The sequence below is a fragment of the Cryptotermes secundus genome, unplaced genomic scaffold, assembly GCF_002891405.2.
Source record: "Cryptotermes secundus unplaced genomic scaffold, Csec_1.0 scaffold2310, whole genome shotgun sequence".
Taxonomy (NCBI): Eukaryota; Metazoa; Arthropoda; class Insecta; order Blattodea; family Kalotermitidae; genus Cryptotermes; species Cryptotermes secundus.
In genome coordinates, this window is record NW_019721800.1 from 264,334 (window position 1) to 290,685 (window position 26,352).

Sequence of the window (26,352 nt, forward strand, 5' to 3'; positions counted from 1 at the left end):
AATCATATGAACACAAAATGTAAGATTTAAAACAAACGTTGTCTGAGGCAGTGTTCGATCACGTGCAAATTATACAAGCTAAGTCCGAACTTCACTTAGTGCTTCAAGTGAAGAGCAACACATACAGCTAGCTACCTATCCATTGTCTCATTCCATGGTGCAGAGCATTTATTAAGAAGCTGAGAGCTGCTCAACTAGTCGGGAAAACCAGAAGTCATTATGGTGTCATTAACATGTTCACAAACACCTGTGCCACTGGACCCGATCCTTATCCGGTTGTCCACCCACACCCTCACACTAATATCCATTTTAACACAGTCCTCCCACTTACACTAAAATATCTCAAGCAGTCTCTTCACTTGAGATTTTCCGACAATATTTTTATAAGAACTCATACTTACCATATTCCCCGTGCGAACTCTATGACCCAGCCATCTAATTCCCCTCGACGTAATCACCCAAAATAACTCCGTGGCCTGTAGTCCGCAAGCGAACCATACCGACCGACTGCCGCTTGTCGGTGAGGTTAGTGCCAACTTTAGTGGATAGGGGGTGTCGCGTGGTCAGCGCAACTGATCCCCACGGCCGTTAATATCGGTTTTCTAGACCGAAGCCGCTGTTTCTTTGCAATAGCTCCTCAATTATCCTCACGAGGCTGAGTGGGCCCCGTTCCACACTCACTACTACTCAAACAATCTGGTAGAGCCGGGAATCGAACCCGGGACCTCTGGATCTGTAGCCAGGTACTCTAACCACTAGACCACAGAGGCGGTCCGTAATCATCCAAATAATAATAAAACCATAAAAATTATTAAATTTATTACGTAATGTTGTCCAATAGGCCTATGATTCAAATATGCAAGGCTACTTTTCCGAGTGAGGTATGCCGATACCGTGTATCCAGTTTCAACATTGTATAGCATCGGAACATATGAAAGAGTCGTTATCTGTTTCTACAGAATACTGCTCGGACTAAAGCTTAAAAACATACACAGTAGACGCTATTTCCACTTAAATCCCTGACTTAAGTAACATCTGGTTGAAAATTAAATGCGGCTTTACATGATTTATGCTCATCACATAGGTGCTATTCTATAGATAATCAGACCAAGATCATTAAGATGGGTTAGACTTGAATAATGCAAGGGAAGAACAAAATACAACTTTTGTGGTACAAGAAGGTAACCTGGAATAATGGGACATAACATTTCAATTTGGCTGCCACAGACTATCTTCCGCACTAATCGATTCATTCTTTAATCAGCCTTAACCGGAAGGAAACACGAACAGCTTCATGCCATCGATTTCTAAGACTCAAATGTCGACAGTAGCAGTAATATTGGCCCTGCGTCTACTTCACGCTCTGGTCGCTTTGAATATGAGACTGGGCTGGCTCCAAAGTCAGTCTAGACATGATGCCGAAGAAAAGATCCTTTTCCTGCCAGGAACCTGACGCTGATCATTCTGAGCCCTTATTTATTTTGATGATTATAGATGACCATGAAATTTATTTCTAATTAATTCTCGATAATTTAAATTTAAAAAGTCTTATGTTTGGATATTACTGGAAATGTGATCTTTAATATCGTATTTCATTGTCTGGGACGTGCAATACGGTGTTTATGTTGAAATTCCTAGATTTTGGCAGAAACAAGAAATCCGGAGTTATGACATTTACGATCAGTTATAAATTTGGCTCGGGTACAGGGAACCGGACGCGCCTAAAAGGACAGGTCAGAGCTTGTTACAATTGCCTGTGAATGAGGGCCAGTATGATTGGGTTGCCTCGTTCAAGCTTCCCACGGAAGATGGGATGAAATGTATATGAAAACACCATCTTTCGAACTCCCGGCGTGGGGGTGCAAGCCATTCCACAAAGGGGAGACTTTCACAAGATTCCGAACTGAACGGACGTGACCTTGCACGCCCCGAGACATAGCCTGCCGATAGTAACGCTGTAACATACAGCACAAGAATACATTAATTTAACAGTGTGGTGAATTAGCAGGTAAATACGCGTCAATTGGCTCAACTCTCAGAAAAACGCTTTCTTCGGCATCGCTACCCTGAGACCCATGCAAACCGACCCAGCTAGTTTCCCGTACCTATACCGATCTTCCTTAGTTTGATCGGTGAGGAGAACTCCCAGTAGCCATCATACACTGTCCTAAGGTAGAAACAGGTGTAGCAGGGATAACACCATTCCGACTGCGCCGATACAAGTAAAGGCGAGAGGAAAAGAGCGGTGTTAAACCTAACCTGCGTCATCAAGCCCAGTCAGTTAAATTACTTACTTACTCACTCATGGAGCTGAGCCCTTCTGGAGGAGCCGCCAATTCTGCAGCTACTCAAGAATTTCCCAGCATTTTATGGAGCCCGAAGGTTCATTACCGTGTTCACAAGAGCCCTCCATTGGTCCCTATCCTCAGCCAGATCAATCCAATCCATACCATCCCATCCTCTCTCTAAGATCAGTTTTAATAATGTCCACCCACCTAAGCCTTGGTCTTCCCAGTGGTTTCTTCCCTTCTAAATTTCCCACCAGTATAGGCCGCGCCCTAGCTCAAGCAGTTAGTCGCTGGCTTCCCACAGCGGCGGCCCGGGTTCGATCCCGGGAATGGTCAAGTGGGATTTGTGGTGGACAAAGTGGTGCTGGGGCAGGTTTTCTCCGAGGACTTCGGTTTCCAATGCCAATCTTCATTCCACCAAATTCTCCATCATCATAATCACGCAGGGCAGGCTACAGTAAGCCAATCAGTGGCCGCCTTGCCGAGTGTACCCAACTGGACTCCAGCCTCCACTAAGCGAATTAAAAAAAAAATCCCACCAATATCCATTCCTCGTCTACCCCATTTGTGCTACGTGCTCTGCCCACCTCATCTTCGACTTGATCATTCTAATTAAATTAAATTAATAATTAAATTACTAACACCGATCATTAATGTCAAACATTATTTTTAAATGTAGGCGTAGCTCTATATACATCTGTAGAGGTGGCTGTGTTAGTGTTGGCGCGAAGACTAGTTCAAGTGTCCACTGGACTCGCGCTGCCTAACCGCAGAGCACCTTGAAACAACTTCTAGTTACAGAGTTTTAATGGCATGTTCTTTATAATGCATTTCTGCAAAATAATTTTTTGTGACGTCAATTTCAAATGACAAAAGAACTCCATTAGTCCATTAAAAGTTTCAATCATCTTAATTTAAATGTCTTAATTTTTCAGACCCAAGACAATATGCCAAAGTTTTCTGGTCTAGAGATTTACTGCAAATACAGCTAAGAGGGTTGATATTAATACAACTTTGTTACTTTATTGCCTGCTCCTCCCTTTCACTTTATTTTCCTTCCCTTCTTTATTTTTGTTCTTAACGTCTTCAACGGTACAACTGTGCGTACTGAATCTCATACAGTTTAGTAAATTACTGTGACGCCAAACAGGGTCCACCTGTAGGACTTAGAATGAAGTAGGTAGCAAGCACGTTCTGGTTGTTACCTGCTTCATGCTGTTTCTTGCTTGGCTTATTCTTCGACCATGAAGATGGAGGCGACATGTTCCTCGGAAAAGTCGGCTGGCTTTCAGCTAACCACAGGGCGTTATATCCCACAAGATAAGACCCTTTAGGATCAACCTGGCTTGGTACAAGAGGCTACTAGCGGTCGCAGTACCAAGTGGATTCAGTCTCACCTCACTAATAATCATAATAACTCCGTGGCCTGTAGTCCGCAAGCGAACTATACCGACCGAGCGACCGCCGCTTGTCTGTGAAGTTAGTACCAACTTTAGCAGATAGAGGGTGTCGCGTGGTCAGTGCAACAGATCCCCATGGCCATTAATCCCGGTTTTCTAGACCGGAGCCGCCATTTCTTTGAAATAGCTCCTCAATTAACCTCTTGAGGCTGAGTGGGCCCCATTCCAGAGCCACTACTTTTCAGAAAATCTGGTAGCGCCGGGAATCGAACCCGGGACCTCTGGATCTATAGCCAGGAGTCTTGATGATGAAGATGATTATGTTCTCTTAATTCCCTCTCAGGTGTCATGAGTTTACAGACCATATTTCTACTGATAATTTTTTTTAATGTTCATAATAAATACTCGCGCTCAATAAAATAAATGGGAGGGGGGCCATCTGGGCAGTAACTACGAACACCGCATGAGGGCAAAGCTCCACGTACTCCTTACCATGGTACGAGATGAAGGCGAGCGATCAGCTTCACCCTCCGGTCGCTTTACCTTCGGTCCCCATTCGATAAGAGGCTGGATAGGTATCACAGCCAGCATAAACGTGATGAATGAAAACTCCTGTCCCTGCCAGTAATCGAACCCCGGCTGTATAATCTACAGAGCAACACCATATAGACTAAACTAGACGAAGTCACTGAAAATGTTCGCTTACACAAAATTAATCTAGGTATGAGAGAGCACCCTGATATGTTTCTGGGTTGTACCTACATTGCGGAAAACAAATCTCACTCAAAGAAGAAACAAGTTAGACATGTGCATTGCGCAAGTTAGAAATGGGACCGGTATGGTGAAATGGTTCCTGAGTCAACCGAAACGAATTTGGCGTTGTGTAGGCCATACACGTAACGCCATACGCTATATCCCAACTCAGGGTATTCTAAAGGTTAACAGCATCGCCCGGGTTGATGTAATGTAACTGTTCCATATGAGACCTTCAACTTTCGTATTCCAAAAATATACAGTGGTGGGTGAAGTTAAAACTTAAATCAGAGCAGAAAGACATTGGATTCTGACCACAAGCCACAGAACCATGCCCCACAAGCTCATGAAAACCACTGTATGTGTACGAATGTCGACTCGAGGATAAGTATAGAAGTACATAACAATCTCATTAAAATAAATAATAGCTAAAATATCTTTTTACGAGGGAGAGTCAGTAAATAGGTCACAAATGGAAGTAAAACGCCTGTAATAGAGGAGATAAGTTTTATCTTTGTATCAATAGGTAGCAGCACAGTCCAACGTCATAACAGTCTAGGGAGCAGACATGCATGCGCACGCTCAAAGTCTGATTTCAGTAGTCAAAATGGCTACTGTGCTTGAGGAGTGAAATACCGGGCAGCGGCGTTCTGTTGTGCATTTTTGTGAACAGAACGACTCTGTGCATGGGACGTTCATAAAGAAATGTTTCCTCTTTACGGTGAGAAGTGTCTGTAGCGTAAAGCGTTTCACAAATAGGGAAATAAATTCTCCCAAGGACGTTCGAAAGTCGCAGATGATGACCGACTAGGTCGCCCTGTTGAGACTGCGACAGAAGTAACTGTGCAGTGGATGGAAGAGTTGGTTCGAGCTGACAGAGGATAACGCGAGACAGCGTAGGATCTGCACTAGGGTGTTCCCATGGCTTAGCATACAGCAAAATGCATGATCGTTTAAGTTTCGGAAAGCATGCGCACTGTGTGCGCCCAGAGAACTGAAGGTTAGGGAAAGCATTACCCGACTGGATCCGTCCTTGCAACATCTCCGAGTCTTACAGCATGCATGTGATGGAGAAGATATGCTTAACAGGATTGTTAGTGGGGACGAATCATGGGTGCATCACTACAAACCCCAATCAAAGAAAGCTTCAATTCAATGGAAACATCCCAGTTCACCTTCAACCAAACAGCTCAAAGTTTAAGAATACGCCATCAGCTGGGAAGGTTATGCTTGCCGTGTTTTGGGATTATCGGGGGGTACTGTTAGCCCATTTTCAGAAGCGCGGTGAAAATGTAAATTATGCAACGTACTGTGCAACGTACTACATCAATAAACTTTAATAAGTCTAGGTTTTTCTAAGTTTGTCATTTGATAACGCTGACAGTATCGAGATCCAGACTACACAGCGTCGATGATGGGATGATTAATAGTGGTGGCACAGTTGGTGGGATGAGAACAGACGGAGTGCACCGAAAGACTCGGAGAAAACTCGTCCCAGTTACACTTCGTCCACCACAAGTCCCATATGACCTCACCTGGTATCAAACACGGGTCGCCGCAATCGGAAGCCAGAAATGTTAATAAAACTAGGCTTATGCTAAATAAGAACGAAATTTCTTTATCAAAAGTAACGAGTCCACATGCGCACGTGCATAAGAACACGGTGATATTAATACGCGCTTATGCACCCGAAAGTATACTGAATATAAAGAGTGCGAAGGTCCCACTCAAAGGTGTATTACAATACATACTGTCCTAACTCCAAAACCTCGATGTGGGTTTATTTTCTACGCTGGCTTAGTGTAAGAAGGTAAAGTAGTCCCTGTGCTTAACTAATTAAGCACTACACCATGCAGACGTATGGGGAGTGAATGTATAGATCCACATTTTCTTGACCTCGACACTAGCTGGAGGTGAGTGGTCAGCTTCATTCCCCAGTCGCTTTCCCCCGGGGGAAAGAGCCTCAGGTACCCATTGGTTAAGAGGTTTGGTGGACCCTAGAGCCGGTCTGAACAACGTGGAGAAGGTTCTTGACCCTATCAGCACTCGAACTCCGACCCCTCGGCCGTCCAGCCTGTAGCTAGTCGCTATACCGACTGCACTATCCCGGCTTGGTGTTAAGACTTAAACTAATCATGAGACTATGTATAAATGTAATTTGTAACACGATACGCTGAAAAATTTCCCACCGCATTATCAAGACGTCAGAGGCGAAAATTCTCGCTTACTTCTGGTTTCAGCATTCTACAGCCACAGCTTTTACGAAGCTGCATCAACTGCTGCGTAGCGTCGACTGAGACTGGATTATATTGCAAATCATGAATCAGTAGGGAGGTGGGAGAAAATTGCCGTGGCCTACTTAAGACAATCAACTGGTATGCACCACAAAGAAAGAAATAGACAGATGTTAATTTGGATGGAGCATGGCCAAATATTTGAAGTCCATAACGTGACTCGCGACTTATCTTTGCACTATTTTGTGTCCATGATTTATAAATGAATTTGTGGAAGGCACTTAATGCTGTAGGCTCTGAGAAAACGGCAAAAATTAAATGGCCAAAACCAGATTAGTGCCAGTGTAGCTCCTAAGTACAATGGCGAAATGTCCGTGTTGCAGCTGCCAACTTGCGGATGGGTGATGTTGCAATACTCGTATACCTCTCGGGGGTAGGCCTCGTGGAGTGGTTGCACATCTGTACCAAGTATGCATACAATCGGTCACTGATTTCACAGAACTGGATGTAGGAGAAAACGACAAAGGAATGAGTTCATATAAGCCGCATGAACAACTTGGTTTGATTTCTTTTTGTTGGTTATTTAACGACGATCTCAGCATCGAGACTACATAGCGTCGATCATAGGATAATTAATGAACATGAAACAGTTGGTGGAACGAGATTTGGCGGAAGAAACAGAAATAAAAAAACAAACACAGTGGCTTTAGTCCGCAAACGAACTATACCGACCGAGCGACCGCCGCTTGTCGGCAAAGTTAATGCCAACTTCAGCGGATAGAGGGTGTCGCGCGGTAAGCGCAACGAATCCCCAATACCGTTGAAACCGAAATATGAGGAAAAAGTTGTCCCAGTGCCACTCTGTTCACCACACATTCAACACAACCTGACCTGGGATCCAACCTGGACCCCACCGTCAACTAACCACTTAAGCTATACCATGGCCATTTTGATCTTGAAGAATACTATCTTCTGGGACGAGACGCTGTGTAGTCTTGAATAAAATTACCGACGTTTCGGAGGAACGCAGTGCCTCCACCTTCTGGGTTGAAGAGTAAGCTCAGCACGTTACGACTGACGGTTAGTCGTAACGTGTGTATTCGTTTCCGCGGTAAGGTTTCTACCGAGCCGTTGCCTAGCAACGATATGCGGAAATGAACATACATACACACAGAGTGATGGGAGGGATTTAAGAAGTACGCCGCTGAGATATGCTCAGGTGCCATGACATACATACCGAGTTCCATACAGATCGGTTCAGGCATTCAAAAGTTGATGGGTGGAGGAGGATTCAGAGAGAGGCAGCGAGGTGATCTATAAGCCTGCTTTCATTTTTCCAAAACAAGTAAAGTTGACTAAAAGAAGAACGAACTGATAGATGTAAACGGTGATTCTCCCAGCTGCGGTAACTAGAATTTTGTAATCGGCATAAATTAATCCGAGGAAAGGCAGGGGTTCTCGGACAACCACCCGAGAATCAATGCCCTGAACTACAGCACCACGTTTGCAGAAAGCTGTTTTAACTGTGAACATAAGCAGAGCACTACAACACAGATATACCGGTATTATGCACGATTTTAGCCCAACATTTGAACGAATGAAAGCAGAATCTCCTTATATCTGTCATAAATGCCACAACCGTTCACACTGCGGCCCATGGGTTTCGTGAGGCACACCACACCATTTTGCGAAGATGATCTTATACGCGTACTTCTATTGTTTCAGAAATAAGGGCTAAAATTCTACAAACAAGTTACGTATTTCCAGAACTACATCCTCCAAATTGCGATTTGTACACGGGGAGGGGATACATGTTAACATGGTGACGACACACGCAGCAAAAAAGATGGGAAATTCTAAAAGCCAATAATCACAGTGCTGTCCTAATGGCACTATGCCATTGTACTTTTATCATACTACGTGCATTGCGTTGTTTAAAGGCTACTGATCTCGCTGTTCTGCTGTAAGAAACATGAGGCATTGCGTACATCGCGCCAAGGGAACTCCCCTGCCGTCTGGCGAAACAAGTATGAGACCAGTATTTCGTCAGTGTGCTCGACATGTATTCATGTCACTCCACACACATCGTGAGCCTAATATAACACACTTCAAGTCGATTCCGGTGTCCGCATGTTTTAAAACACATATGACTACGAGTTCTGATCCTACTAGGGCAAAAAAAAAGGTGTGTCTTTTCATCACCGATAATTATCCTACTCCCCACCATAACCCCTCACCCCTTTAAACAAGAGAATTCTGCTAAAGGCTGCTCACCATGCAGTCGAGAAAGAGCTATTAAATGAAGTAAGAAAAATTAACTGAGCATAACGTCTAAAATGTGTTAGGCCTTCACGTAAAGTGGTAGTCTATTCATATGTGGACCAATCTGAATAGAAATTAAATATGGAAAATTGGCCCTGCAATTCAGACGAATGAGGATTATTTTTAACAAAATTCGTTCTTCCTGTAGCTTTATTACACACGTCCATTCCTGTACGCATCCACGGACATGACATCTAAACACCGTTGCGAAAAGCGCCGAAAATGAGCGTCCCACTGCACTAGTAGTACTGCAGCAGTTATACTTTCACTTCTGGAAGCATTAAATTTGATAAATGCTCGTTAATATTCAGTTGTCTTGTCTCTATCCCATCTAAAATACTGCATCTCTTGTTCATGTGGGTGTAATCTCTTGCTTTAAGCAAAATATACAGATTGGATTTTGAGCGCCTCAGAGATAAAATGTGCTTAGGAGAACATTTTTAACAAAGAGAAGAAAGTAATTTGAAGATGGAGAAATGTAAATAATGAAGAACTTAATGATTTATAGTCACGTAACACTGCTAGGCCGATCACAGTGGCTGCGCGGTCTAAGGCATGAAATGTCTTCGCTCGCTCGAAAACTGGGATCATGGGTTCGAATCCCACTCAAGGCATGGATTTCTGTTTACGTTTATTCTGTGTTTGTGTTAGGTAGCGGCCTTGCGATAGGCTGATCCCTCGCCCAAAGTGTCCTACCGACTAAGATTAAGAGACGGATGTGAAACCAACGTTTCACGGATGCCCTATGCTGCAAGTGGGAGCAACAGAGGAAGAGGAAGAGGAACAGGAAGAGAAAGGAGGAGGCTGCTAAAACTCTGCCTGTAACAGGCCGTGGAGGCTCATAGGGTTATGAGGTGTAGAGGCTCCCACATTTTCTAGACAACTGGCTCAGAGACGGCAGTAAGGTTGTCTTCCTTAGGCGCCGGCCGCCCTTTACCCCGCAAGAAGATTCCTGGTACTCATTTCTATTAGAGGCTGAGTCGACCCCAGAACCATATTGCGGCCGGAAGGATTAGGAGAACAAGATTGCTAGGGTCATTAAACCATGACGGACGAGATGGAATGAACATGTAGCACACGGAGATGTGGGAAAATGATAAATTCATCCTACAATTTTTGTACATAAAGTTCGGGTGATATGGTCACGTGGGGAGACAAAAATAGAAGCGAGGGATTTTGTGACCATAATGAACCCTCCGCCGGTCACGGTAGCCGAGCGGTCTGAGGCATGTACTTCCTTCGCTCGCTCGGAAGCCGGGATCGTGGGTTCGAATCCCACATAAGGCATGGATGTTTTGTGTGTATGCGTTTATTCTGTGTTTGTTTTGTCCTGTGTTTCGGTAGAGGCTTTCCGACGAGCTGATCACCCGTCCAAGGAGTCCTACCGTCATGAAACTGAGAAATCAGCTCTATGCTCCAAAGTTGGAGCAAGAGGAGAGGAAAAAAATAAGTTTCTTTAGAGTCGGTAATTTACTGCCCGGTAGAATGACTACAGACATTTCAAGTTAGACTGCAAGAAGTCCTTACGCAAACATGATTACTGACATCGCAACACTTTCGAGCGCTCCAGTTATACTTTGCGTGTGGCCATATACACATCTTACTTCGTAAGTCGGACTTGCGGCTCCACCTCTGAGCAGTGTTCAAGCACAATTCAGAGGACATACAAACAGGAGACTCGATGGTGCAACACACTAAGGCGGCTACTGGCACAGTATTATCACGTATTTTGGGGTGTGACTATAGACGGGTTTCGGATTGATGACCGGATTTCTTGCAGGCTTATACAACTCGTTACTACACTTCACAAATCACTATATGTCATACTATGTCTTCTCAGTCTGTTACAGTCTCCATTAGCGGTTGCTTGGTAACGGATGATAACAATGGTTATTCCTCTGATTCCGTGCTCAAGTCCCGTACAGAACTCCTGCCAGGTGGTGACCAAGTCACGCCAGCTTCCTCTTCTTCTCTTCACATGCTTCCAACTGAACTGCCTTGTAAATTGAACTCACTAACCAACCAGTTGCTTCATGTCAATTCACTAAACTGATCGCCAACAAACTACTTCTTTATAACCACTTTGCAGGGACCGAAAAGAAAACACCGTTTCCAACAAGGCGTGTTGCATAAACCCGTTCTTATACTGTTGCGTGCATCCTGCGGGAGTTACCTAGCAACGGCCACTGTTTACTGAGTCACTGCTTAGCAATGGATCTATAAGCCATACTGCTCCCTCCTTAGGGTTATTCGTTCTGAATAGCCCACAGGCGTGCGGCCATTTATTCTTTTCCGAGGGCTGTGCTTGCGACGTCTGTGCTTGATCTCGCCTTCCTCCCCTGGCTCGGTTTTTCCGTGTTTACTCTCCAACCGCTCCTTCCTTAAGGCCGCTCGTCCCGAGGGGTTTCCTCATAGGGTGCCAGTCGGTCCAGGTTTATCACCATAATCTTCCTCCGGCTGACGCGGTCAGAAGATCCGAGAATTCTCAATGCTTCTCCGTGCGCCGTCTTTTCTTTGGTTTTGGTGGAGCCCATACCTCCACAATGTTCTGACGCTCATTTTCAACAGTCTAATAGAAGTCCGGACAATTTGCTTTACGACCTCCAGTGTGATAGTTTCCCATAAATCCTGCCAGATGTCCTCTGGCTTCCAAGACTTAACCACTCCTTTAAGTCTCGGTTCCTAATGCCATTACTGCATTCCGGTTGCGCTCGACGCCTTCTCCTGAATGTCCGCTCTTTCCAGGTTCCTTGTAGAACACTGCCCCTTGTCCGCTTTTTTCGTTGCCTCTGTTCGACCGTCGGTCTTTCACGCCGTACGGGAATGGCATGGTGGGTCATCCCTCTGTATGCGGCCGCCGACTTCTTGCGGGACTCACCATTACCCTGGGTCCGTTTCTTCGGCTGACTGCGGCGCCTTACGGCTAGATGCCAGTCCCTGTGCCGCTTCTTCAAAACTATAATTTCGCCTGTGGTTCTGTATGGGTGTGAAACTTAATTTCTGACATTAAGGGAGGAACACAGACTGAGGGTGTTGAGAATATTTGGACCGAAGATGGATAAAGTGACAGGAGGTTGGAGAAAACTGCATGAGGAGCTTCACAACTTTCTTCTCCGAGTATAATTAGAATGATGAAGTCAAGGAGAATGAGATGGGTAGGGCATGTAGCACGAATGGGGGACATGAGGAATGCATAGAGGATATTGGTGGGATAGCCAGAAGGAAAGAGACCACTGGGAAGACTAAGGCGCAGGTGGGTGAACAATATTAAAATGGATCTTAGAGAGATATGATGGGATGGTATGGATTTGATTGAGCTGGCTCAGGATAGGGACCAGTGGAGGGCTCTTGTGAACACGGTAATGAACCTTCGGGTTCCATAAAATGCTGGGAAATTCTTGGGTAGCTGCAGATTTGGATTCTCCTCAAGAATGGCTCAGCTCCGTAAATAAGTAAGAGCCGCTTCTGCAGTGCTGATAGGTTTCACTGCGGTCTCTTCCTTAGGCACCGAAGGGGATTCTTTAGCTTCCTCAGCTCTGATCCTCTTGTCACAGCTGTCCGTGCAGAACACTTGTCAACTGACAACTCAAATGAGTACCAGGCAGGCGGCCATTTCACACCAAGCTCCCAGTCTTCTCTTCACAGGCTGACTTCCAACTGTTACTGACTTCTCTCGCACCAACCAGCTGCTTCGCGTCACTTCACTCACATGAACTGGATCGTAGAAGTCAAAGTTACTTCACGACTGGCGGTTTACCGCCAATGAGTTCGTCTTGGCGCCAAGACCCTTGAGACCCACCACCAGTATTTTTTTCTCCTGAACACTTGCGGTTATAGCCTTTATATAACATCCTCTCTGACAAGTGGATGGGTCTGTCGTTTACAATTGCTGCTGGCCCTCGCCGGCGCAGTCATTCTCGGGTCCGAGTCCAGCTGGACTCATGGCCATATTTTACTGTCCTCGCCGCCTCCTACGACTCGCAGGGCTACGGTGGAGATATTCGAACCCGCCTACACACGGGGTTATCCTTAACTGGACAGCCAACTATTTCTTTATAATCACTTTGCATGGACAGAATAAAAAACACCGTTTCCAACAATGCGTGTTCGTCGGCCCGTTGTTTAGAAACGGGTTGTATAACCCCGTTCTTCTATTGTTCCATGAGTATATGTTGCAGGCGTTACCTAGCAAAAGCCGCTGTTTACAGAGTCATTGCTTAGCGACAGTTATTACTAATGTTATATTTTAGCGTCCTGTGTGAACATGGCATGCAATGAACTGGTTTGACGTGGATAAGTAAGCACCTGAAGATGGCATTATTATGCCGAAACATGTAGTGCGAGGGAGAGAAGGAAATAAATGAGTGTATGCACTGCAAGACGGATTAAATAAATCATGGGCTTAGCGACAGGTTTATGCGCCACACTATGCACAAAATGGGATATGAATGCCTTGTAGGGATTTACTTCAAACATCTTAAACCTGAAATACTACTCGATTATACCTCATATCTAACCCAGACGAGTTCAATCGCCTATGACACGACACCGAGCACCACGTAAAAGCCGATCTGGAACACACCCACCTCCCATCCAATAGGTGCCGCGAATTATTTCCCCCAGCAAAGAGCGGCCGAGATGTAAAACAGGTCGTTCCCTCCATCTAGCGCCGATTTTAAGAATGTGTAAATGTTTCCTGAGCTTCCCATATAACGTAATACTTAAACACGGGGAGTTTTGCACGGGCTATTGACAGCATATTGTCTGTGGCCATAGTGGGACAGCGCTTAGAGACCCGATGGGCAGAACAACTTCCTCTACTCGAAGACCAAGAGACAGGCAACATCCAAAACTCCGTATATATCTTTCAATTCAGGCACTGGACACAACCCGAAGACATCACTTCCATGACCACATTCTGCGGGATAGCAAACATGAGTTCTGACAAGGGAATTAAACTCATTACCGTGGCTCCATTTCATTTAGTAACTTTCGGTTCAGTTCGTTAGGCTGAATAATGGCACCGCTTCAACTGCCGAGGCCAAATAGCGTCAAATAATGTGTAAGTGAGGATTCGAAAGGAAGTGTAGTGTCATTTCAACGTACTATTTTGGCCAAAATTAGATTCACAAGTAATTCGTTTACGAATTAACGACACTTATTCAACTGAATATGTTATACAGTGCCGAACTGGCTGCGCCATAGCTCAAGCGGTTAGTCGCTGGTTTCCCACCGCGGCGGCCCGGGTTCGATCCCGGGTCTGGTCAAGTGGAATTTGTGGTGGACAAAGTGGCGCTGGGGCGGGTGTTCTCCGAGTACTTCGGTTTCCCCTGCCAATCTTCATTCCACCAAATTCTCCATCATCATAATCACCCGGGGCAGGTACAATAGGCCAATCAGTGGCCGCTGTGCAGAGTGGACCCAGTTGGACTCCAACCCCCCACTAAGCGAATTTAAAATTTTTTATACAGTGCCGAACGATATGATGAATACCAATGAACTAAAAAAAAAGACGTGGACGGATAAATGAACATATTCTACTTTATACAATGCCATAATTCGGTGGAGGAAATCCAGAGAAACCCCAAGACAGCACAGAGCGTCTCCTGGCCTCCCGAATATAAAGCAGTGTTAACCCAGCGCAGTCGGTATAGCGATTAGATACTGGCTGGATGACCAAGAGGTCTGAGATCGAGTCCCGGTGGGGACAAGAACTTTCACTTCTCCATATCGTCCAGACCGGCTCTGGAGCGCACCCAGCCTCCTAACCAATGGATACCGGGGGTAAAGTGGCCGGGGCGTGAAGCTGACCACTCCCCTCCAGCCAGTGCCAAGGACAAGAAAATGTGGATCTATACATCCACTCCCCTATACGTCTTCATAGCGTAGAGTTTAATTAGTTAAGCAAATGGGCAACTTTACTTTACCATTCGACAAAATGCTGGGGTGACTGAGCTTCGAACCGGGTATATCGTGAATACGAATCTATGAGTGTTACCGCTGCACCAACGTCTTAAACCTCGTGGTAGTACAAGAAAGGCAAATTCATGGAGCTGTCTGCTATATTTTTCAAACAATTACAAATACCAATACAGATCAAAAGTTCTCCACTACTCCAGGTTCGGGTCATCAATTACCGTGTTGGAAATCGGGAAGTCTGGGTGGGGAGTCTCTCACTCCGCCCCTCCTAAAGATAAAAGCCCCGTAACACCGCTGTCTCGTGCAGTTCCTGTGATTACAAGGTGACGGCTTAATCTTGCTATCGACTACCAAGTGATTGAGTGTGTGTGTTTCATCAGGTTCATTTTCGTAGATTTTAATCGTGGACCTATATATTCCGTGTTAACATGGGCGTCTTATGTTCTGTAAGTACTACCATTTAATTCAATGTTACGGGTGCGAAACTTGGTCTCTCACATTAAGGGATTAACAGATTGGGGGTGCTCAAGAATCGGGTAAAAGGTAAAAAGTTGCCCCTGTGCTTAACAAATTAAGCACTAACGCCATGAAGGCGTATGGGGGAGTGGATGTATAGATCCACATTTTCTTGTCCTCGGCATTAGCTGGAGGTGTGGTCAGCTTCACGCACCGGCCGCTTTACCACTGGGGAAAGAGCCCCCGGTATTGTAATTGGAAAAGAGGATGGGTAGACCGCAGAGCCGGTCTGGACAACGTGGAGAAGAGAGAATTCTTGACCCTACCGGGACTCGAACTCCGACCCCTCGGTCGTTCAGCCCGTAGCTAGTCGCTACGCTATCCAGGCTCCTAATCAAGAACAGAGTGCTGTGGAGAACGCTTGCGCGTAACAGGCATGAAGTAATATGAGGCTGGAGGAAACTACATAATGTGGAGCTTCTTAATATGTACTCCTCGCCAAATATTACTAGAATAATCACTCAAACAGTTTGAGATAGGCAGGGAATGTAGCACACACAGGACGAAAGATAATTCGTACGAATTTCTGATGGGAAACCCTGAAGACAAGAGACTAGTAGGAAGACCTAGACATAGATGGCAGGATATTAAAATGGATAATAAAGAAACAAGATGGGTGTAGAGTGCGAGAAGCTACTGACATGTGTCTCTGCACAGCTGTGGCCCAGTGTGGGGGTGAGTGAGGGCCACACTGTTGGGCAATGATTCCGGGCGTGTCTACCTCTACTTGTTAAGGGTGTGGTGTACGGACCAGATTCAGAAACCGGACTCGGACAGTTTATGATGGCCTTGACCAAACAGCAATTTTACCTGGTGGAACCCGTTAACATCTACACAAGGTCGTTCTTCAGAGTGTTAACGTTTTTCTTTTTGTCTCAACAACATTTATCCAGATGCTAATTGGTCTCTTATTTAGGCTTATGCCATTACGGGTAATGGCAAGGCTGGCCGATGCTGCAACAGTTGTCTTCGTTGCTATGGAAGCGCCATTATTACTCACGCAAACTAGAACACATGCAATTCTACTTCAGTGTTGCCCTTTCGCAAGTTTACAGACTGAACTTGTTGCAACGCTCTCCTTTCAGCCGTTTGTCAAAACAGAAGAATCTAACTCACTAACTGCATGCCGTTAAGTCCTTGGAACCCGATATTTCTTTCCGTGTTCACAAGAGCCCCCACTGGTCTCTATCCTCAGCGAGATTAATCTAGTCCATGCCACCACATTATACTACGTATTTCTCTACGATCCACCTTAATATTATCCTCCCACCTATGTCTAGGTTTTTCTTTTAATTCGCTTAGTGGGGGGTGGAGCCCAACTGGGTCAATTCGGCAAGGCGGCCACTGATTGGCCTATTGTAGCCTGCCCCGAGTGATTATGATGATGGAGAATTTGGTAGAATGAAGACTGGCAGCGGAAACCGAAGTACTCGGAGAAAACCCGCCCCAGCGCCACTTTGTCCACCACAAATCCCACTTGACCAGACCCAGGATCGAACCCGGGCCGCCGTGGTGGGAAGCCAGCGACTAACCGCTTGAACTATGGCGCGGCCATGTTTAGGTCTTCCTAGGGGTCTTCTTCCTTTTGGCTTTTCCACCAAAACCCTGCATACATCAATCTTCGTCACATGCGTGCTACATGCCCTATCCATCTCATCCTCCTTGAAAACAGATGACTTGAATCATTACGAACCTGCGGCAATAACACATTTAACTCTCCCTTACTACATGCCAGACACCTCGCTTACAGGCACTGGCTCTTGTACCCGCAAATTCTTTTTTAGATCAGCGAAAGATGTTTTGTCATTTCTCAAAAAAAGGTAAAGCTATCCCCGTACCAGGCCGTGGAGGCCCATATGGTTGTGAGACGTCGAGACTCTCACATTTTCTAGACAATCGGCCCACAGATGACAGTGAGGTTGCCAGTCTTATGTGCATGCCGCCCTCCCCCCCCCCAGGAAGATTCCTGGTATTTATTTCTGTCAGAGGCTGAGTTGACCCCGGGTCATAATGCGGCTGGGAGGATTAGGTCAATTGAAAATCCCAATGACCTCATCGGGAATCGAACCCGCTACCTTTAGGCTTGTAGCATAGTGCCCAAACCAACTACGCTACCGCGTGCCTCCCCTCTCAAAAGTAATGACATATATTAGGAGCTTCAAATTAAATTTAACTCATATACGTTTCCATGATATTGCACTATTTTATGGCTTTAAACAATCTCTTTTTATCTATTTCGTTACTATTATCGCTGCGTATACCTTAAAAAAGGACGTAACATTTATTTTGAATGTTGATATATGCAATTAAAGAAACTCAAGCCCCAACGATAAATACATGGACCTAAAAGAATTACGAGAACAAACAGAAAAACATAACTGGGAGCTGCTTGTATGTCACAATACTGTTAAATGAAGGTAGTTACAATGAGCTGGACATGTAAAACGGACGAGAAAACGAAATATACAAAACCAGAGCTCTGCCTGCCACCCGTCTTCATGCTGGCTTATTCTTCGACTCTGATGGTGGAGGCGAAATTTTCCTCTGGAAAGTCGTCTGCTTTTGATGGAATACACATCGTTATATCCCAGAAGACAGAAGAACTCTTCATACTCCAACTAGTTGCTGTATAGTTGCTCAGAGGTAGAATTCACATTTGATTTCTGACCCTTATGAGCTCCACATCATCCAGATCTATCTATTTGGGATTTGGACTAAAAAAAGTCCTAATAATTAATATAGGAAAAAGTTAAACTGAACTTCTTTGGAAGCTAAAACGATTCCAGACCACTTCATGTGTTCCACTAACACGTCTTGGTGTTTAAAAAGCCAGTGTTGGCGTGAAATAGACATATATTCAGAATCTACCTCCCCCCCCACCCACCCATTTCTGAATGTAAGAGGTTGAAGACAAGAACTAAGTAAGCATGCAGATATGGCTGCGTGATTACAAGTAGCCGCATAACAACAGACTAAAAGGTGACTGAGGCAAACTGCAATATATTCACAAATATTTTCCTTTGGACAATGCAATCTTGCCACTTCAAACTGCTGAATGACCGCCCCCCTAAAGCCTGACGTGATGAATAACAAACGTGGGAAACAGGATTATTTCACAAAGGACGAAACATGCATACCACAAAACATTAACGATCCAATTACACAGTATCACCTATTGGCACAATTAATTCGCATGTGAGCGCCCTTGAGTCAACAGCATGGGACTGAAAATCTTAACCAATAAAGCAGTGCTTTTCTCTGGAAGTATAAAAAAATGCAAGAACATTTCGAGAACATAAACGCATCTTCTGGCGATATCATTTCGCAGAGAATAATTTGGAGGAAAGTGGGACGAACAATTTGACAGGAGGGGACACTGGATATTCCTTGTACAGTTCTACACAGAGCATTTAAATGTAACAACATATCATTTGTTTTTGACTGACCATATAAACAATACTGGAGGGCCGCTGGTTGTATATTGTAATCCACTGATGCTCAACTTCCGGTTCGTGTTGATTATTTCGAAAGTTACACCTGAATTTCCCTCATGGGTAGTACGTTTTTCATAGAATCAGCAAACACCAGCTGCTTCTTTCTCATTATAGGTCATTACAGGGTTCTCAAATAATGGTTAAATTCCTCTTTTCTTACAAATTTAGTTTGCAGATCTTCCACCCTGGAAATTTATACCGTTAGCTGCTATCAAAATTTTAACATGGATCATACATATACACATTTGCTGTCAGACTACAGGTACATTATACAACATTTCTGAAAACTACAGTGCCCTAAATGTACAAAGGTTGGACAAAAAGTAGTGGCAACACCTCTGTAGTTCTGAAATGACTTTATTACCTGAGGTAAACACACTTACATTCCTTCAATATAATCGCCCCCCATGTGTACCACCTTCTGCCAAATTTCTGGAAGGTGTTGTATATCATCAGCGCATCCACTTCTGTTGATGTCCACCAGTAACCGCCCTACAGCATGAATAATCTCCTCTCTTGTGTTCTAACGGGTCCCTCGCAGTGGTTCTTTCATTTTGGCAAAGAGATCATAATCGTACAGACTCATATCGGGTGAGTATGGCAGATGTTGCAGTATCTCACATCGCCAGCAGCAAAGGAGATCCTTGACCGCGTCAGCAGTATGAGCCCTTGCATTGTCATGAAGGATGATGGGGTCCATTGCCAACAAGTGTCATCGCTTTCTCCTGAGTGCAGGGCAAAGATGATCATGCAGGAAATTGCAGTAGTAGGCAGTGTTTGCTGTCTGTCGTTGAGGTACAGTGTGGTGCAGTATCACTCCATTAATATCATACACCAAAATGAACATCGCCTTCACATTACTCTGTGTAGGGCACACTTTCTTTGGATGTGGAGAGCCAGGATGTTTCCATTTGTTTGACTGTCGCTTCAAGTGCGGTTCATATGAGTGAGCTCAAGTTTCATCCAGAGTGACGATCTTTCCAAGGAAGTCGTCACCTTCCTTCTGGTACTGGTCCAACAAGTCCTGTGAAACTGCATAACGTTGCCATTTTTGCACCTTGGACATTGTACGGGGTACCCAACATGCTGCAATTTTGCAGTATCCAAGAACATCATGCAGAATGTGGAGCACGGTTTTGTGACATATGCCTACCTCAGCAGCTAACTCCCGCGCAGCCCATCGATAATAGACATCCAGCAAAGAAGCAAGAAGCTGAATTGTGTGGCTGTCAACATGGGTCGTCCTAAACGACAGCTGTCCTGAATGGCATCCCTCCCTTCACGGAACAATTTCACTCATCGTGCCACTGTGTGAAATGGCAAAGCAGCATCATCACATGCTTCTCGCAGTCCCTGATAACAGTTTTGTGCACTACGACCTCGTGCAACTTCAATTTTTATCCAGGAGCATTGTTCTTGTTTCATAAACATGTTGTTAGGGTGCTTGAACTGGGCTCCTGCACTTCAAGACAATGCACAATGCAACTCAATGAAACACAACCAGAGCCACTCACTGCACTACTTCAACTGAACTTCTGCTATCAACTACAGACGGCGCTAGTGCCACCTGATGCACATCTTCCATGTTACAGCAGTGTCGCCACTACTTTTTATCCAGCACTTGTAATTAAATACTAAGTAACTAACCAACTTTCTGGTAGCAGAACCTGACAGTCTGACACTACTAATATGAGGTTCCCAATCAGATACTATTCTGAACAACCTTGAAAACCAATTTTCTTAGTATATCAACATTTCATTTCATTACCTCTACAAGCAGCAATTTCCAGGCTCCTACCTTATACACACTCATATCATTCCAAGTACGAATTTCCACATCCTTCATTTATCATCTGGTCATTCCAAAGAATCTATCCAGTTGGTTGTAAATTTTATAATTAGAGGTTATGGTGAAGGATTATTAGCCTTAAACCCTACTCCTAAGGGAAATAAAGTAAACCTCTAAGTCATGACTCTTATTTATATTGTGAATGCCATGTAACTTGTGTACTCTTCTCTTTTCAGATGGTGCTGTGTGCAATACTTCTGGTGCCTACATGGGCTGTACTTCCTGGCTACTTTGGTTATCCTATAGCTCCCCCGTTTTCTAGTGTAATCACTCCGCAATATGAGGCACAGCCCCTTTTTGCATACTCTGTATACACAGCTCCTACTGCTGCTGCTGCTGCTGCTGCTGCACCTCTGGCAATACAAATATATACCGCACCAGACGATATTTACCGAGGCTATTCTTTCCAGACTGAATATGAGGGGGGAGGTAAAAGTGAAGTGGTCTTTGTGACTGGTCCACAAGCCAATCAGCTTTTGAAAAAATCGGTAGAACTCTTCCGCACAACTGTACCAACTGAAGTTGAACAACCTACAGGTCGATCATTAAGTTCAAATACTACAAACACTTCTACACCTGCAGGTCCCTCTACTTCAAATGACCCCCTCACTTCCTACTACCATGTTCAACTCTATCCTGCTCATACATCCCCTTTCATAGGATACACCCCTCCACTTCAGAACCTTATATCCTCCTTTGCCTACAGTGTAACTAATGAAATTGCCAATTCAGTCAAGGATGCCTCTGTGAATGGTGAAGAAGCACAAGAAAGCATGATCTATGGTGACATTTTAATATCACCAGCTCCAGACACATCAACTGAAAAAAGCCAGAATGCCACAACAAGCGCACCACAAACCACATCTCAAATTCCATCTGAGGAAACTACAACTACAACTACAACTACGACTACCACTACAGCTACAACCACCTCTACAACTATAACCAGTAGCAATGCCACAGTTACTTCAAACCCAGAATCCTCCACAAGCAGTAAAACTCTGGCTGAAGAAACAAATGAAGTATCAGACTTAACTACAACTACTCATGCATCTGATGAGATAATGGAAACAACCAGTGCTTGAATAAACTTCTCAATAAAAGTGAATACATTCTTATCTTCAGAATGTGACTAAAGCTTAAATAGCAGTGGGTTAAGTGTGGTTTCACCATGTCACATTATTTGTGCAATAATGGAATGTCAACAGACTTTCATACTAATACACCCATACTTCCTGTCCAAAAAAGCACTTCAGGTTCACAACTGGTACCACCATTTCCCTGTTGTGGCTGATGATTAAAACTTTTAATGTTTTTACTTGCATGAAAGAAAAAAATTCTTAAAACTATTTGCATTATAAATTCCAAAAATCTTTACTGCCTGTAAATTCTTTTACACGTTGCATTTGGTGGCATGTTAATGCTACATTCCATGCTACAAGACATTGTGTCTTGTCATAAAAATTGAGATATATGGTCATATACTTCTAAATAAATATGCACTTATTTGGTGGCAAGAAAAAATTCCTAAAATAACTGAACCTGAAGAATATTAAAACTATAGTTCCTCTCAGTCTCTTTTGAGAACTGATTAATTTTTATTCATTAACAAGGTAAGACGAGATGAACTTCTGAATTTGTGATTTTTTTAAACCAAATTCAGTATCCAGCCTTTCGAATGCCTTCCAGAGGTCAAGTCAGAAATGAAGTCCTGTGTGTCTCCAAATATTCTGAGACTCTATATAAATAAAAATTGTTAATAAACTGAAATCTAAAACATCTAAAACTTTAAAGACATCAGAGTTTCATAGTGTGTGCTGCTTTCCAGGAATGCATGCACACCCACACACACTCTTTCACAGGGTCTTTCTTGAAAAACCATACTGCCTGACTCTCTTACTGATTGTTGGCCAGAACTTTCAGCATCACTCACCCCTCCCCAAGGAAAGGGGGTCTAAACTGTCAGCTAATATGCCCCACATTATAAACAAAACATGCATTTCTTAAAGTAACCAAATTGTTCAGTAGAACTCAGCATCACAGTGCATGCTCAAAATGCTTCCCTTCTGATCTTAAACCAACTTCAAGTCTCTTGAAAAGATTGTTTGACTTTACTTTGACTTCATTGATCTCAACAGATAATTGTTTCAGAGATGTGCTTAAATTCATCCAGTGTATGGGGGCTATTTGAATGAATTTTATTTTTAGTTTCCCTGCCGATAAAAAATCACAGGAATTTAGGTCTAGAGGCCTTGCAGGCCACAATCTGTGATTTATCAGTCCATCTTACAACACCTCACTTACAACATTAATGGTGTAACTAGCAGTGTGTGCTATAGCACAATTTTGCATACAATAATAATTCTTCCCTAGTTCAAAACAATGGGAGGGTTGGGGGGGGCAAAGACTGACACCCACAGTACTGCTCTGTTCAAAAACATAGGTCCCATTACTGAAAAATTGTTAATACATCCCAGAAAACACAGTCGTATCTCAACTGTTCATACCTCAATATTTACTTTTCCAACAGCTAAACTGGTATGTGCATTGAGTGAGGTAAGAAAAATGAGGAGACAAAAAATCAATATGATCAAACAGAGAGCTTTCACTCAGATATTCATATCTAAGAAGCATGTGTTCATATCTCAAGAAGTGAGTCACAATGGATATCATATGCAATTGATAGACATTTGATAACTCAGGGGCTCGTTATATTTCCTCCCTTCCATTTTCATCTTTCTTTCTCCCACATCTTCATTCTTTCTTCATGTTAACATTTTCTATGAGTGTACAAAATGGATTTAAGCATATCTGGAAAAGCAACATTAGAATCCAAAATGGACTCCATCTCTAAAATTGACCACTATAATTTTGAATGTATAGAAACAGAACTGGCACCCATATAACTTCTTGGTCCATATAATCATTCTGTACTTTCATGAGTCTTCACATCTGCCTATGTATCCCATTCCTGAATGACTGTTCCAGTACTAATAAACACTTTCATTTTTGGGTGGGCAAGTGGAACCAGCATTTTTGTGTATGTGTTCAATGTAAGGCTATGTATTCAGTTAATGCAAACTGTAGATTATAAAGAATCAAACCTCTGCATACTAAGTGGATATACAAAACAGCTTATTTAAAAAACAGTAATAAATCTAAGAGAATGGACCTATCTTGAACCTAAACTGTGACTGGATACCTGTTGAAATGTACAGCTCTGAATGTAAAATTATTGTGTATACTGCAATGCTCTCCTTTCCAACATCCTGAAGCTAAATTCACCCTATACTAGTAATAAGCTTTCATGGATGTGCAAAAATGATGACAAAATTAATAAAAGCATGTAATGTACATATACTTTCAATGATCTTAAAAATCTGCTATTCAAAATAATTTTGACACATCTGGTGACAGTGTAATAACTTTTAGGTTATTGTAAAAATCCTGCCAAGGCTCTTGTCAGTGTATATATGATTTCTGCTCACCTCAGCATTATGATTCTTGAAAACAAACACTCTTCTTGTTTGATAATAACTCATAATTCCTCCTTATTCTTTACTCTCCTCTATATTTGCCCTGCCCCTTCTTTCTTTTCTTACACCATTTGGCAACCTCCTTCTTCCAGCTCAACTTCTTCATGATTTATATACAACAGTATATCCATTCATTACTCTCACTGATAACATAGGCCTGGACAGTTGTTCTTGTCAGAATATATTTGTCATTATATGCCAAAATTCAACACTGCCAGGTTTTACATCTCCAGTCTATAATACACTTAGTACAGCGCCCAACATTTGGTTACAAAAATTAAAATTACATACTGCATGATAATAAACTAATATGAACCTTCAAGTATAACACGTAGTAGTAAAAAACTTTACTTGGATAAAAGATGTTTCAACCCTATACGGCCATCATCGGGGCTTATGTGTTGAAGAGGAGATTGATTAGTACACATCAATTTCTAGCAGTAATATTTACATTGTTGATGGACTGTGTGTAGTGTGCAGATACTGTGGCTTCTACTGGCATTCCTTTTTCTATAAAGATCTCACACAGAACATGATTGATATTACATTACTACTTCATTGTCTGTCAGTTCCTTGGAAAGGTGTGCTGTGCTAGTGATGCAGTTGGTGTCTAGGGTGTCTCGACCACATCACCAGCACAGCACACTGCATACTGCAGCAAGGGATTGCAGAAAATGAAGCAAAAATGTATAACATCAATCATGTAACTTGCAGATATTCTGGCTTTTATTGGTGTTTCTTCTCCTAATGTGACTACATTTTACAATTTACTACTAGGCACGTGAGCACACACACACTAGTGTCCACAGTTACATCTCCACTAGCTGTTGCTCAGTAGCAGCTTCCAACATCAGATGTTCCCTTTTCTCTGGGTTCCCGAATGGTCCCTGGCCTCAGTTACAGCAACTCTCGACTGACTCACCAACCGACTCCACTCCACTTAACCCAACTAACTCAACTCAACTGACTAACTCACTGTCCTGCTTATAAAATCTCGGTATGGACCACACAGAAAATGCTGTACCTCTGTTGCTGATTACAGGCCATTGACTAGTAACAGCCATTGTCTAGGTGTCTGTTTTGCAGTTGTGGCCTAGCAACAGGTCTACATGACACAATATTATATTACTGTTTCATTACATGCTCATTGCTTGTTATGATACGTGGTGTGTTGTGCTGGTGATGTAATGTCTGAGATGTCTAGACTGCATCACCAGTAGAGCACACCCCACACACACTGTAGCAAGGAGATGGGAGACAGTGAAACAATATCATAATATCAATCACGTTCTGTGTAAGATCTGCACACAAAAAGCAACACCAATAGACTACAATAATCTACAAATTACACCTGGTCCATGAACAATTTATATGTAAGCAAAGAACTCTCTACACTCTAATTCATTATTATTTTATCTACATCTCTGTATATCATATTTTAACAAAACTGTACTTATGTCCTACATATGTTTGGCCCATTTGTGTACAACACCTGATGATGACCATTTTATGGTCAAAACATGTAGTGAATAAAAAAAATAAATAACACAAATCTTTTAATGTAAATCTGCGTAATGGTTTATCTTATGATATATAGGCCTGGAAAGTATTTACAGACAGGTCACAATCCTCTTTTTCCAACTCCTTCCTGTTTACTATTCTAGATCATCCCCACCTCTCACTTCAAACATCATAATGTTGGCAGCTGAAACAGTATATATATATACAGGATGTCCCAGGAGGAATGTGCCAAACTTCGGCAGTGTGTTCCTTATGTTAAAGTATGCCGATATAACCCAAAACACCTATGTCCAAATTTAATTGTTTCTTGCATCCTGTTGTGTATTTAATTAATATTAGAGTCAATTTTACCGATCACACAAGGTATTTTTATTATTATTATTACACTACATGTTTCGACCTCAGCTGTGTTTGTACACCTGAGGATGACCTCTTGAGGTCGAAACATGTAGTGTAATAATAATAAAAATATATAATAAATAATATTAACCTATGTCCAACGCTGAACGGTTATGGAGAT

The 26,352-nt window shown here is 43.2% G+C and overlaps 2 protein-coding genes across 3 annotated transcripts in view; one reads left to right on the plus strand and one right to left on the minus strand.

Annotated features, from left to right (window-relative positions):
* LOC111861222 (coatomer subunit alpha) overlaps positions 1-26,352 on the minus strand; it is a 79,724-nt gene that overhangs the window by 49,509 nt on the left and 3,863 nt on the right. The gene's annotated exons all lie outside the window — the stretch shown is intronic.
* On the plus strand, positions 15,274-25,128 carry LOC111861223 (cell wall integrity and stress response component 2). Its single transcript, XM_023845618.2, has 2 exons — positions 15,274-15,362; positions 20,952-25,128. The coding sequence occupies exons 1-2, from the start codon at positions 15,345-15,347 to the stop codon at positions 21,858-21,860; spliced, it is 927 nt and encodes a 308-aa protein (XP_023701386.1). The 5' UTR covers positions 15,274-15,344; the 3' UTR covers positions 21,861-25,128.